Source organism: Phasianus colchicus, chromosome 24 (genome assembly GCF_987193195.1).
Source record: "Phasianus colchicus chromosome 24, bPhaCol1.hap1.1, whole genome shotgun sequence".
Lineage (NCBI taxonomy): Eukaryota > Metazoa > Chordata > Aves > Galliformes > Phasianidae > Phasianus > Phasianus colchicus.
The window spans coordinates 592,466-606,585 of record NC_143459.1 but is presented as its reverse complement, the minus strand read 5'-3'; the positions used below and the strand labels follow the sequence as shown (position 1 = coordinate 606,585).

The 14,120-nt window shown below is 52.6% G+C and overlaps 1 protein-coding gene across 3 annotated transcripts in view; it reads left to right on the top strand.

The window, feature by feature from the left end:
• LOC149915091 (uncharacterized) overlaps positions 1–14,120 on the top strand; it is a 34,165-nt gene extending 20,045 nt beyond the window's left edge. Inside the window, exons 1-10 of one of the 3 annotated variants that reach the window (XM_090124085.1) lie at positions 4,404–6,673; positions 7,226–7,387; positions 8,073–8,150; positions 8,491–8,550; positions 8,891–8,959; positions 9,100–9,171; positions 9,263–9,364; positions 10,080–10,184; positions 10,902–11,049; positions 11,235–14,120. In XM_090124085.1, the coding sequence (XP_089980211.1) occupies positions 6,646–6,673; positions 7,226–7,387; positions 8,073–8,150; positions 8,491–8,550; positions 8,891–8,959; positions 9,100–9,171; positions 9,263–9,364; positions 10,080–10,184; positions 10,902–11,049; positions 11,235–11,289 (879 nt within the window). In that variant the 5' untranslated portion in view covers positions 4,404–6,645 and the 3' untranslated portion in view covers positions 11,290–14,120. Of the gene's footprint in view, positions 1–3,452; positions 3,599–4,403; positions 7,388–8,072; positions 8,151–8,490; positions 8,551–8,890; positions 8,960–9,099; positions 9,172–9,262; positions 9,365–10,079; positions 10,185–10,901; positions 11,050–11,234 lie in introns of those variants that run through there. The other 2 variants (XM_090124084.1, XM_090124086.1) reach the window with 2 other exon arrangements.

The window sequence follows — 14,120 nt, the reverse complement described above, 5'->3', positions numbered from 1 at the left end:
TGGGGGCGGGCGAGGGGCGGCTGCGGGGCGCGATGGCTGAGGCACTGGGAGGCAGTTTCGGTGGGGCTGCGCGGCTGCTGGAAGGCCTGGGGGGGCCCCTGGGCCAAGCGCAAGCTGGGGCAGCTGCCACCGCGCACTGCCTGTGCCTGGTGCGCCGTGACCTGCGCGCTGTGTCTGCCACCGTGGCCACCATCACCGCCTGCCACCTGCTGCCCGACATCCGCGGGGAGCTGTGAGAATGGGAACACCGGTGGGGCAGTGCTGGCAGCCGTGGGGAGCTCCTGGCGTCGTTGTTGCGGTGTCACTGTCGCTCACCGCCAGTGCTGTGTCCAATGGACTTGGAGGTTGTGGTTGTCACTGATGGCGTTCTCACTGTCGCTGCGTTTCCAGTGCTGCGTCCCCTTGAGCTGATGCTGCCATCAACAGTGCTGCCACTGATCACTCGGTGTCTCAGCGGTGTCACCTGGCCTGTGGGGACCTTGGCCTCACAGTGACGAAATGGAAGCTCCCGACAATTGCTTGGTCTGGAATTCTGTGGTTTTGCCCTGTTTAGGGGATCTGAGGTTTGTGGCACCAAATAAAGCCCTCTGGGGACACAGCTGCAGCAAGGACACGACTTTCACTAGGCGGGTGGCAGCGTGTTCACGCGTGGCACTGTTGTCCCAGTGGTCTGAGCAAGGTCCCTTTTGTTGGCCCTCGTGTCCCCAAGCTGTGGTTGTGTCCTGCCATACGAATGTCTCCAGCACCTGGCCACTGTCCCCAAGCTGTGGCTACATCCTGTCACCCTGAGTGCCTCTTGGTCGTGTCCACAGCCCGCTGCTACCTCTGTGTGCCCCTCTGAGAACTTTAGCTGGGGACAGGGAGAAGCACATGTGATACTCCTGCCACGGAGCCACGTGGCTCTATCACACTGCATCCTGCCTGGGCTACCACCCCCTATGGGATGCCAGGGATACACCCTGGGTGCTGGTGGGCTTGTGGCAGCAAAATGTCTAGGGCGGGTCCTGGGGGCTCCCGGTGTCTCCGGGAAGGTCCCAAGTATCCCCAGGACTGACCTGAGGGGTGGTGGAAAACCAGGATGAAGGTTCACTTTCCCCATTTCCCTGTGTTGTGGCAAATGGGAGAGGTTTTGTGAAGGGCACAGTGGTGTTGGATTCCTTTCATAAAGATTCTGGACCTCGGTTCCCTTCCCGTATCCAAATTAGAATGAATAACGGTATTAAAACTTCATCTTTTGAGGAAGAACCCCTGAGCGCTTGTAACTGGCAGTGCTTTGATATTCTAGATAACCCGTTCCATAAGGAGTGCTGGGTGATGCTGACTGATACCATCAATTGTGAGCATGCTCTATGGAAGGTTTCCCTCTGTGGGAGTGAGGAAACAAAATGTGGTGATTCAATACTGTGGGGTTATGATGGGGTTACTAGAGTCTAGGATTCTAGAGTCCGAGGATTGTATGAGTATGCTACGAGGATACTAGCTCCTGTGAGTGTAAGTTCTGTTATTTCAGATTCTGTGATTTTTTTTTTTTCCCAGTTCTAGATTCTTTGACTCTGTGACGATTCTGGGCTTCAATTGTGTGATGATTCTGATTCCTCACTGAGAGTCTAGACTCCCAGATTTGTAGCTACGCAGTATGATGCATTTCCATATCCACCCCTGTGCATAGTGTGCAGCATAGTTCTGAGTGCCTGATACGACCCAAGCAAAATCAATTTCTGTAGGTTATTAAAAAATAAAATAAAATTCTTTCCTTTAGTTTCTGCTCCCTGTTCCACTTATTTATGTTCTCCCTTGCTTCATATGTAACTTCCAAACGTGGCATTTTGCAGATAATACCTTTTCCCCCTTTCATCCTGTGATGGCTTCTGATGGTCCCTTGTTTCTCAATTATAACAGTTGTCATGAGCCCATTCATGTAAGAATTTGGGACTGGAGTTTACTCCATGACTCTTACAATAGTTAGTGTCCCTAGTTGCTATCATGCAGACTGCAGCAATTTATAGCAGATAGATACAGTTACAGTATACACTCCTGAGGGGGGAGCAGGAATGTATGTATTGATGAACATAGATATGCTGTAGTAGATTAACAAGACTGGAGATGGCTGGATACACTTGGTTATTTTCCACATGGAGGACAGGGTTACACACGCCCACACACACACACACACACCTACAGGACGCTCTCCTGCTGTGTCATGAGGATCAGAGCAAACCCCATTGCTGTCTGAACTCTTCAAACCACAGAGGTAAGGTTCCTCAGCACAGCTGGATCCACTCCTAGTCCCAGACGCGTTCAGGAGTTTGTGACTAAGGGATCCTACGTGCACAATCAAAGATATAACCTTAGTGAAGCTGACAAAGCAAAGGATCTCTGTGCAGGTGTGACCTCGAGGCATCCCTGCTCAAGAACAGAGCTTGTCCTGCAGCCTGCTGCTGTGCAGGAGAGCTTAAGAGGTGCTTGTGCTGCTCTCTATTTTGGTGGTAAGATGATTGACCCATTGCTGTGCTTTGTTTTTAGGCACATGCTCAATTGGCCCTCAGCTGTTGAGCCAGAGGTCTGCTGTGAGTTCTTTCAGCGTCCCAGTTTGAGACGGTTCTGTGATCGCTAACTGATTTAGCCAGGAGTGTTGCTCACTGTCTTCCTGTGCCAGGATGAGGGAGGAAGGTGGGAGAAAGGAAGAAAGAAAGGGAGAGAAGGGAACGCACCATCATACTGGCTTTGCTGGGAAGGAAGCCTGGTAAGAGCAGTGCTGCTGGTCTGAGTCCCAGCTGGCTTTTACCCCTAGGCGGTGCCCTGCAGGTGGGCTGGTGAGGGTTTGGCAGGGATTGCTGCATTCCCTCACACCTCTCCTGCCTTTTGTTCCTCTTGTCCCAGCAATTTAACATCTGCCTGCAGCAGAGCAGCAACTGGCCACAGCATGTCGATCTCAGGCAGGGGCTTGGGGAACAGCCAGGAGAGGGCAAGGAGCAAGAGATAGGAGTGCAGGGTGAGAGTGAGGTGTCCTCAGCCATCGTCTGTGTGCTGGGAACAAAGAAGCCGCAGGGACGGGAGTTTCTCTCCTCTCCAAGCTGCTTCCCTGGGCCTTGGCTGTTCCCGGCAAGGAGCACTTGCAGGAGCCCGTACCTTTTGCAGAGGTGGCCGTGTATTTCAGCAGGGAGGAGTGGGCCCCGCATCATTTTCAGAGACGCCAAAGGCGTGCTGGGCTCCAAAGGAAGTCGGTATGTGTTGGGCCAGTGTCATTCAGAATTGAAACAGGGACACGCTGACATGCACCAGAGTGGGCACATGCTTGACATCTTGTAAACAGGGTTGAAAAGAAACCTCAAAATAAACACACGCAGCCTTTGTAAACCGTCCCCTCCAAAATCAACACATCTTGCACAGCCAGAGGTGCCTTCCCAGTCTTCTGCCTGTTGGCAGCTTTACTTCCTCTGTTTTTTCTTCAGATCACAGCAGAGTGAGTCTGCCTGCGTCAGCGGAAGAGCTGCCTTCGGGGAGGTGCAGATGCAGTCAGCCGTTGTGGAATTCATCTTGAACCTCTCAGATGTCCTCTTCCGCTCCAAATCCAGCCCGCTCATTGGAGATAGAGCGAGTGAGTGTCTTCCTCCATTAGCTTTAGCTTGATCAGACACCTTGATCAAGTTCAGATCTCCCCCAAGGTACTTGACATATGCTTCTACTGTTGAGGAGACAACAGACTTCTGGGCTGATATAAGAATATGGCAAATGTGGATACCAGTATCTTTCCGAGAAGCCAGGGATGCTCTACGAGAACACATAGCTGAAAGTTTGGCTGCTGCTGTTAGATCCTCACATTGACAGGCTGTACAGAGTAACTTAAATCCGTCCCCCTACTCTCTCTTTTCTTTCTAAAATCACTTTCTTCAGTGCTTCTGTGTGCTTTTGCACTTGAGCTATCTTGCAGTACGACACAATGCATGATCCGTTGATCCTTACAAGCATCTTAGAAGACAAATAGCAAGCAGCAGATTTAAAGAAAGCTCTTGGTATTCATTAGCGTTGATGCTGAGAAACAGAGTCTTGCACTTAATGTGCGATACTCTGACAGCTGCTTTCCTGGTTGTTTCTTCTGCGCAGCGTCTATAGGTTAATCAGCAGGGCTGTCCAGCTGCATGGCAAAGACTGCACGGGCCCTGCAGCTGTTGCCCAGTTCTCCGCCTGCACTGCAGAGTTGAGCTTAGGTGCTAAGAGTGAGGAAATAACTGCAACGTGTTTGTGCCCAGCCCTGGAACCTACAGCTTTCCTTGAGTAACTGCTAAGACCGGAAGCGCACCTGGTCCAGTGGAAAGAAACAGGCCTGCACCAGGAAGAAAGTTTCCTCTGCATGTTAGATGAGTAAGTGTGAAGAGCACAAGCAATTATTATTCTGAAGGAGCGCTGAGTTTGTTCCATCTACTTTGATACCCCGACCTTCCCATGAAATTTGCACAGTCACTGCAGTTATTGCCACTGGTGGAGTAGAGATAGCTGCTTTTCCAGAATATTTGCTGCTTCCCATTTGATACGAGCGTTGCTCTTCTTTGGATAGCACAGTTGCTGTAAGTCCAGCTTTTGTTCCTACTGGAAGGCAGTTCTTATGTCAGCAGGATGCAGGGGTTAACTTGGTTGAACAGGAACAGCCCACAGCAGGCTGAGCTCTACCAGGGGAAGATCGACATGCAAAGCACCTGAGCCATAAGATGATCCAGGCTGTAGAATGGAGCATATCACGTTGGCTCGTTGTTTAATGATTCAGACGTTCACGTTGTCTGCTTCCCCACAAGCAGAAGGGTCGGGGAATGTCACAGTGTATCAGCTAAGCTTGGCAATACTGCTGTGGCAAGGCAGCCCCTCTGAGCACAGCGTCTCAACCTGGGCCAGCCTTCAAGAGGGGACAGCATTCCCCAGCCTGCTTTAAGCCATCCCAAGTTGGTCTAGTTGGATGTCTGTGTACCATTTGGCCCGAAGCCTGGCTACTCAGGTACAGCTGACAAACACATGAGGCTGTGCACACATTACCCAGGAGCTGTGATGTTAAAGAGAGAAGTAGTAGGAATGGATCCAGCCAGGATGTTGATGTGAGGGGATGATACGCTTCCCTCCCACGCCTCTTATCGCACGAGAATGGCCTTATGAATGCCTGCTCTGTAGGCAGTGGCAAAGAAGGACCGCTCTGAGAGCAGACTCCTCGTGCTCACCTGCACTGCCCTGCACCGAGAGGCTTCAGAGATCCTAGCAGCTGGCACTGTGAGCTACTTTGGTAGAAGTTTAAAGGTTTGTCTCCAAAACCAAGCACAGGCTGTAAGCAGGCCAAGAGCAAGACGCAGACCGTCGTGTGACAGCTTAGTTTTACCCTACTGATGATGTGTTGTTGTGCTAGTGATCCTGGCGTCCATCTGCACACTGGGTTGTAGCTGCTGCAGTTGCGTGCAGCATTTCCTGTTGCTGGATGCTGAGAGTGACCAAACCCAGACCTCATAAGAAGAAAACTGTCACTATCGTGACAATGTTTTGCATGCAGACGAAGCTGGATGCAAGCACGGCAGTGAAGGTTTCTGACGGACCTGTCCTCACTTTTTAGGAGTTTTGGTTGCTTGCTTAAATACAGTAAGCTGCTCTCAATTATGAGTATGTCCTTTGCCATAAACGTGCCTGTGACAAAGTGGTTATTTTGACATCATCCTCCAGAGACTAGGATAACCAAGTCTTAGAAAAACACAGCACCTCCCCCAGAGCTGTGATGGCCATCTGATGTCTATGCTTGCCTGTACTACCTGCACCTGGAAACATCGGGGTTTTCCAGATTTCAGGACCTCGTGCCTGAGATAAATTCCGGTTCTACTCAAAGCAGAGCTGTTGGACTGACTTGCCGTTTGCTAAGACTGGGAAGAGGCGGGGCTGCTGCAGCCCCAGCCCCACCTGACAGGGGTCTCTGTAGGGACGGGCTGCTGGCTTTGTTCCGGGCACTGCAGTGCTCTGTGACCAAGAATTACCACCAGGAGCTGTTCTACCGGCTGTGCCCACACCTCGCTGGCATATGTGGCTGAGAAGCCCGTGCACGTGGCCAGCCAGGAGCTGCTGCCCTTCTGACCACCTCACTCAATAACTCCTCTCTGCATGGGTGCACATGCTGGAAGCTATTACTCAAGGAATAATACAAAGATAAGAAATAAGCACTAAACAGGGCTTATTGTCACGAGGTAACTAGACAAGAGGAATGAAAAAATGCATGCTGTATTTTGATTACAAATACGTAAGCACAAGCCCTGTGTGGGGCCTGGTTCAGCAGTTCAGCTTGCCTTGTGCACTTTGCCTGGTCGTAGGGAAAGTGGCAGGGTCTGATGCAGTGGCGGAGTTGTATGGACGCTGTGTTTGTTGCTCCGCATCCAAAAGTGCAGCAGTTTCTGGAGAGCCAGGTGGGACCTACCTATAGGTGATGGTCCTCTCGCCACCGAGCGTCCAGTTGCCAGCAGTGGGTGAGTTCACTGGGACTTTGGGGATGGGAGGTGCCAGCCAGCAAGCCTTCAATTTCTGCGATTAAATTCAGGCTTGGAAGCGCGCTACGCTACGTGGGAAATACAGTTGGTGCAGGAAAGGGGATGTCCTTAGCCGAGGTACTGCCAAACTGAAGGAAAGCAGATGAAACTGGAGATCTATCAACAAAAATGTAAGCAGGTGACACTTGACTTGGCAGGTTTGTGGGAAGGTCAGCTTCCCCATGTTTGTATTTCAGCCATCACCCTCCATACCGGAGAGGCTTTCTTTGCTCGGCTTGCTTAATTGCAGCACGTTTCGCATGCATGGATAGCCTGTGCGATAGCGCCCTTGATCCAGACCCCATTTCCACATTGCATCTCGTCCTCAATGGCCTGAGGTGTCGTGGGAGCACAGAGCTGTAAATATTTCCCTCTTGGGGTAGCTGAAGCACTATGAAAGTCTGCCAGGCGAAGCTGTGGCTGCTCCATCCCTGGAGGTGGATGGGGCTCTGGGCCGCATGACCGCGTGGGTGGCATCCCTGCCCACGGCAGTGGGGCTGGGGTTCTAAGCTCTTTACTGTCCCTTCCAACCCAAGGCATTCTATGAGTCTGCGTTTCCATGACGTAAGCACCCTGGTGCAGTGCATCACAAGAGCGGCAGCCCGCGGGGAGCCGCCACCCGGAATCTCGGAGCCGTGAGGTCACAATGCCCCGTCCTCTGACTGTGCTGTGCTGTGCCGCAGGCTTCGCTCTGTGCGACACTCACTGTGGCTGCAGCGGTGGTGTTGGAAGCATGGTGCGAGTGTGGGGGGCCATGGCCCCTGCCCGCCTTGTCCTCTTCCTCCTACTGATGGCCATGTGTTTCCGGGAGACCTGTGCTGCTCCGTGGCGAGCACCGGGAGCAGGTGGGTGGGCAGAAATGGGACCCAAACTGAGCAGCACTGGCGGCAAGAAGTCAGGCTGCGTCCCCACGGCCCTGTGCCACACTTCCCTGGGGCCTGCCTTCCACGGGGGTGGTGTTGGGCAGGGGGTGATGGGCAGCACCGCAGGAGCCGAGCGGAGCCTGTGGCAGCGCTGCTCCCCTGAGCCGGCTCCAGCCATGCCGGGCTGTGGCTCTGCTGCTTGCTGGCTGGAGCACAGCCTTCATCCTGGGAGATGTCCTGGGGAGAGCTCAAACGATGTGTGCTGGGAAAAGCGTGAGCATTTCTGCTCCAGGCTCGCGGTACTCCTGGTACCATAGATGAATGCCAGTTTCCAGCACAGAGCCCCGGCCCACAGCCCAGAGGAGGAGACAGGCGTGCTTTCCTCCAGTGCTTCAGCGTGACCTTCCTGGTCATTAGCGGCCTCCCAGGAAGAAAGCCCCGGGGGGCTGCATCTTCTTCCCTGCGGTCCATGAGGGATGTGGCACACGGCTTGGGGAGAGTACTGTGTACGCTGCCAGTGCCAGCCTACAGGTCAATCCTGGCCACTCTGCAACTTTGGAGACCTGAGTCCTTCTCCCGTGCCGTTCCACGACCCACATCCAGTGACTGAGGGAGAAGGAGATCACACCATGCAATGGGAATTTCTCTTGTCTGTTCTTGATTCTAGATGATGCGCTTGGTGCTCCCTTTGCAAATGATCGTTTGGGTCCGGATTTTGTGGCTGTGCCTGTGGGGCAACCCAGAGGTAAGTTGTGTCTGTTAACTTGGAGGCAGAAACGTTCACGCTCTCCTAGTTTACTTGGGTGCAGTTTTACTTAAGATCCTCTCAAGATCTTCCGAGCCTGTTTGTGCCTTGAAGGGCATGCACAGTGGAGCTGTGAGTATTTCTTTACTTGGAGAGCTGCCACATTTCAGTGGGAAGGTTACCGCTGCCCCTCCTCAGCTGAGAGAGCCCAGAGCTTTGTATTTGGGCCGTGGCATTCCCTGGCCCACCGCCAGAGCCTACAGGTCACTCAGGGAAAAGGAGGCCCCCACACGTGCTGGAAGCTCTCCTCACCTGTGTCTGATCACACTTGTGCCTGCAGGCCCTGCTGGTGAATCAACAGAAGAGGATCCTGTCTATGAATCTGAGGGGGATGCTGGAGGTAAGTCACCAGGTTTCATTTCCTTGCTATTAGATGATATTTGGCTGGGATAGTTCAGCAAGGCAGTGACGTACCAAAGCCTAGGTTTAATCCAGTCCGTGCGGTTGAGGTTAGAGCTGGGGTGAGCTCCAGGAGGGCGTTCCTCTGGGCAGTTCTGCACGGGGTTAGTTGTGTATGACGGTGGTGCTCCTGCAGGCAGCCAGGAACTGTTTCCAAGGTGCTCCTGTGCGGAAGGGAGAGAATAGTGTTGCTAAGGAATTCCCGGCATTAATTGCATCCTGTGTCATTCTGCCTGGAAGGATGTTTAATGGGAGTTGTTCTGTCCTGCGTTTGTTTGCAGATGTGACTGGAGCAGGCGATCCAGGATCCGCTCTGAGCTCTGGGCCCGAAACTCTGGAGGATGGCATGGGTAAGTCATGGCTTTGTAATTCCTGCGAGAGCTTTCATTGCCCATTTCAGTGCCGTTTCATGGCACGATCCCCCATATGCTCTGCTACTCAGTGATGCTGTAGTGTATGAGTGAAACTTTTCACGGGTCTCTGGTTGCAGAAGTGCCCCCATGGATGTCTTTGCCCGGTCGTTCGTTTCCTCCCGCGCTGGAGCCCAGCTGGAATCCCAGCGGTGAGTAGTTTGTCTTTACTGACTCCGCTGACTCACCGCTGGTCTCCAAAACTTCATGCACGTGATATTTGACTTCGTACATTCTGTACAGGTCCGGAAAGAGGAAAGGATGAACCCAGAAGAGGAAGATACTCCCCGGGCTCATCCCGTCTCCTAAAGGATCTGCTGAAGGAAATGGAGAAGGCAGCACGTGGTAGGTATACGTCAGTGTGTTCACCGTGAGACCTGGGAAGCTGAGGTCTGACGTTCATGTGTGGACAAGCCGTAGCCTGCACAGCAGGAAGGGATCGCGCAGAGCCGTGCTGCGGTGGTGTTCCATGTAACGCCTTGCAGGCACTGTCGAGCACCAGAGATGGTCTGCTGCCACTCTGCATCCAGCCGAGACCCAGCGGCAGCTGCTCCCCCAGCACGACCATTACTTGTCAGAGCTGCTTTGTGCAGACGCTGGCACCCAGATGGCACACAGATGGCGAGTGCCGTGCTTCTGTTCATACAAAGCCCTCTGTGCAGCTGAGCAAGTTGAAGGCAGGAGGAGCATCCCGATCAGGGATGGCTGCCTTTGCTAATGCTGGAAATGAGCTGGAGACGCTGATTCTGAAGGTGCTTGTGCTGGAGCTTGAATTTCAGCCTGCAGATAGCTGGCTGTGGTGGGTGGAACGTGATGGGTGGTGACGCTCACAGCACAGGGTGTGAGGGCCTTGCGTAGGAGCTGATTCCTGAGGAGGCATGAGAGGGTCGGCACCCTCCAGTTCCTCGGAGGGCCCAAATGCCCTTGGGCAACGGAGGGGGTGACAGTGGATGCGGGGGGCTGGGACCAGCAGACTTTGCCTGAGCTCGGGATTGGAGTAGCTCAGTTCCCGATGAGAGCACATCACGTCCAAGCTTACTGTCCTGCTTTCCTTCTAAAGGAACTGACCAAGAAACTGAGCAGGATGCACTGCAGGAAGGCAGCCATCCCACACTGCCGGTCTCGGACAGTGGAACGCAGGCAGCGCCAACAACTGGCATGCCAGGTAATTTCTGTCCCGCGCTCATCCAGCGTCACTAACCAGAGTCGCTGTGTGCCTGCAGGCTCTTGCTGCCTGCCCTTGCACACCAGGTCAGCAGCCAAACCTGGGCGTGTGAGCACAGAGCACGTGTAAAAGAAGCCAGGGATGGCTCTCTGAAAATGGCTGGCCTCAGTGGGGTGTGGAGAGTTGTTCCAGCGGCGTGCCAGAGAAGGTACTTGCAGACCTCTGTGACGCTGCTCAGCTCCCACCACTCGCAGTTCCCAGAGAGTTGTGAGCTTTGCCCTTTTGCAACAAAGCCACCTGAGGGCAATGAGCGGGGTCCTGTGTGGCAGGAGCCTGCAGGAGTGTTTCTCCCCTGGGCTGGCTCCGGCTGTGCCCTGCGCTGGCTGCAGCCCGACCTTGAGCCCGGGGGGTGTCCTGCGGGAGAGCTCAGGACACGCGCGCTGGGGAAAGCGTGAGGGATTCTGCTCTGCAGTGCTCCCCACAGACAAAGCGCAGATCCCAGGGCACAGCCCTCGGCCCAGAGGAAGACACGGGTAGTGCCTGTGCAGCCTCTCCCTACCCAACGAGAGGTGGAAGCGATCCTACTTGTCCCCTGGTGCTTAGGCACCAGAGGCAGAGGCACCCGCTAGTGAAGCTCTCTTGGGTCCGTGAAGCACACTGAGAGATCATCTGTAGCGCAGGTGAAGGTAACGTGGGACATTGTCTCGTTTCTTCCAGGGATGAATGCCGGGAAAAGCACAGAGGCTGCTGTTCACAAATCTGTGCGGAAGCGCCACATCGCAGCCATGGTGATGTTCTCAGCTGTGCTGCTGTCTGCGCTGGTGCTGGCCTGTGGTGCTGTGATATGGATGTGCAAAAAATACCCGTGAGTTGGCTTTTCCCCAAAACACCTGATTGCTGCATTTGGCAACGAAGCATTTGTAGTGCCAGGATCCTGGACGGCCAAATCAGCTGCTGGCAGTACACTGCCAGGACTTACGTTGCCAAGTCTTTCAAGTTTCCGCTTATTTCCTGTCAGTGAGTAGTGCTTTCTGAAACTCCTTCTCACAGAGTGTGCAAGAGAGAAGAGAAAGCAGCAGAACCAGCTCATCCTGAGACCAACTAGGAGGTGAGGGCAGAATGGAGCTGGGAGAGGCAACAAAAGAGACTCTTGCCCCGTCAAACAAGAATCTCAGCAATAGTTCCGGTCCATTCCATTCTGCCATCCAAGAGGCCAAAGGTCTTCAAAGTCATCTGGAAGGCCTGGAGCGTGAACTCAGAGCCGCGAAAGAGGTCCATGGGTCAGCAGACGGCCCTGAAAGTGAGAGCGGAGAATCAGCAGCAGAGCTTTTGTCCTTCATCCTGCACTCTCCAGGACAAGTATCACCAATAATTTGAAGATTCTTAGCTCGCCATAGCTACAACCCTGTTGAGGGTCCTGATGAGGACCCAGAAAGCGAGCTTCCTCCGAGCACCGGACAATACGTTAACGTCCTTGGAGATGTGGATGAGGATGGCTGGTTCAGGGAGAGCTGACAGATGGCACGGGAGGACTGGTCCCTTCCAGTCTGGTTGCAGAGGTTTCAGATGATGAACTAGATACACCTCAAGTTCCTGACAGAATTCCTGCATTACTCCGTCTGCAAGACCAGCCCCTGCTCCACTTGATGTTCAGGTGGAGCGTGTGCAGGATGTGGATGAGCTCCTTCAAACCAAAACCAAAACCAAAACCAAAACCAACCAATTAAACACCCACAATAAAACAATCAAACAAACAAAAAACCCTACGCTGTTCTTTTTCTTGGATAAACGGCTGTTTACGAGGGTGGATAGTGATAGGACATGGAGGAGTGGTTTTAGACCGAGACAGGGGAGGATTAGGCTAGATATTAGGAGGAAGTTTTTTCACACAGAGGGTGGTGGAGCACTGGAGCAGGCTGCCCAAGGAGGTTGTGGATGCCCCATCCCCAGAAGCATTCAAGGCCAGGCTGGAGGTGGCTCTGGGCAGCCTGGGCTAGTGGTAGCCTGGTTGGTGACCCTACAAGTAGCAGGCGGGTTGAAAGTAGATGAGCACTGTGGTCCTTTTCAACCCAGGCCTTTATATGATTCCATGATTATATGATTGTATCAGACGTCGGGGCAGTAATGTGGAAGAAACAAGCCTTGAAGTTAAGCTTGGTTTGCTCTGCCCCTCATACACCTGATAATTGCACCCCTTGCTTGGCAGATGGCCTTTCTGTGGGGTGTAGACGAGGAAAGGGGAGGAGGAGAATAAAGCAGCAGTTTTGTCCCAGAGCTTTTGTTTCACTGGGGTCTGGCCCTGCTTTCTGAAACTAAGAGACAGCGTGTGGAAGAAGGACAGGGAGAGGTGCAAGGAGGTTTTGTTCTTGGTGCTGACTCCAGCCTGCTGCTTGCTGCTGGGAAAGGCGTGCTTGGCTCCAAGGGAGGATGTATGGTGGAGAGCCAGCAGCTGGCAGGTTTGGGATCCCCAGGATGCCCAGCAACAAAGGGCAACAGCCCAAGCAAGAGCTGGGGTGATTTGTTTTTAAACTGCATCCACTTACGTCCTGTCCCGCTGCATCTGTATGCAGCTGGCAGAAAGCAATGCCCTGTGTCCCATGCCGCCTTTGCACAAACTGGAACCAACTCCGCTGCGGATGAGCTCCTTCAAAACAAAAAACAAAAACAAAACCCAAAACCAACCAATTTAACACCCAGCATAAAACAATCAAACAAAAATCCCTTTGCTGTTCTTTCTCTTGGATACACTGAGGTGATACTTGTTCTAGCTGTGACTTTGCAGTGAGTCTTGAAGTAGATTTGAACTGCTGGAAGTTGGCAGTGTCTGCATTCCGTTCTCCTGGTTTCCTTGCTGGTCAGAGATAAGGTGCCATGCGTCCATTCTCCATCTCTAGCTGTCTCCTGAATCATGAGAACAGCCTTTCCATAATGTGAGGACAGCCTTTTCACAGAACTGGAGTGGATTCACGCCCATGAAGACACAGTGAGGTTCAAGAAGGCCAAGTGCAGGGTGCTGGGTCCGGGGCCATCCTGGGTATTTATACAAATCAGGGGAAGATCTCCTTGAGAGCAGCCCTGCGGAGAAGGACTTGGGGGTCACTGTCCCTTAAGAGGTTGGAAGTTCACAGTGAGGTAGACTGTGGGAACGTAAGGAAAAACTGTTCAGAGTAGCAGCTCTGGAGTCGGGGGGCTGCACAGAGCAGCAGCTGCGGAGCAAGATAAGCAGCATGAGAACCAAGGACACCTTCAGAAGAAGAAGGAACATCTCACGGCTCTGATTGGCTAAGCACCTGTGTGAACGGTTAAGGAGTGTTTTGCAGAATGCTCTGTTAACATGTATAAATAGAGAAGTGCTTAACAATAAAGCAGACAAATGCCACTTCACGGGTATTAGAGGAATTTCCAATCATGAGCTTCGCTTTTGCAATATGTATGAGCTAATTATTTCATGTATAAATAGCCACGATATACTTAATAAAGTTGAGACCTGTTGATCATGATAGCATGAGACTTGTCTCCCGTGGTCTTTTCTCCGACAGTAGACTACTGGCCTTCATCCGCTGGAGATCCCACCACATTTTTAGGACGCATGCTCAAGAGGGTGGGACAATATGTTAATAATTTCTTAGAATTCCGGCCCATTTTTGTGGAACTTTGAATATGTGTATGTTATGTCTGTAAGTATGTGACCAGTGCTTTTCATACAACATTTCCACCACGGCTGTTTCCCTCAAAGACTGAATACCTTTTTCGACAGTATTCCACTTTTTCATCTCAGGCTTCAGATCACCCTTGAAGGGCTATCTTTCCCTCAAGGCTGATAACACTCGTTCCCAGGGTGGCAACTCTGTCCAAACATCTACTAATCCCTCTGACAGTAGCTGAGTCTCTGGCAATGCTTCCTAGTTGGTGAGCTTCATTACCATCTAGAAACAC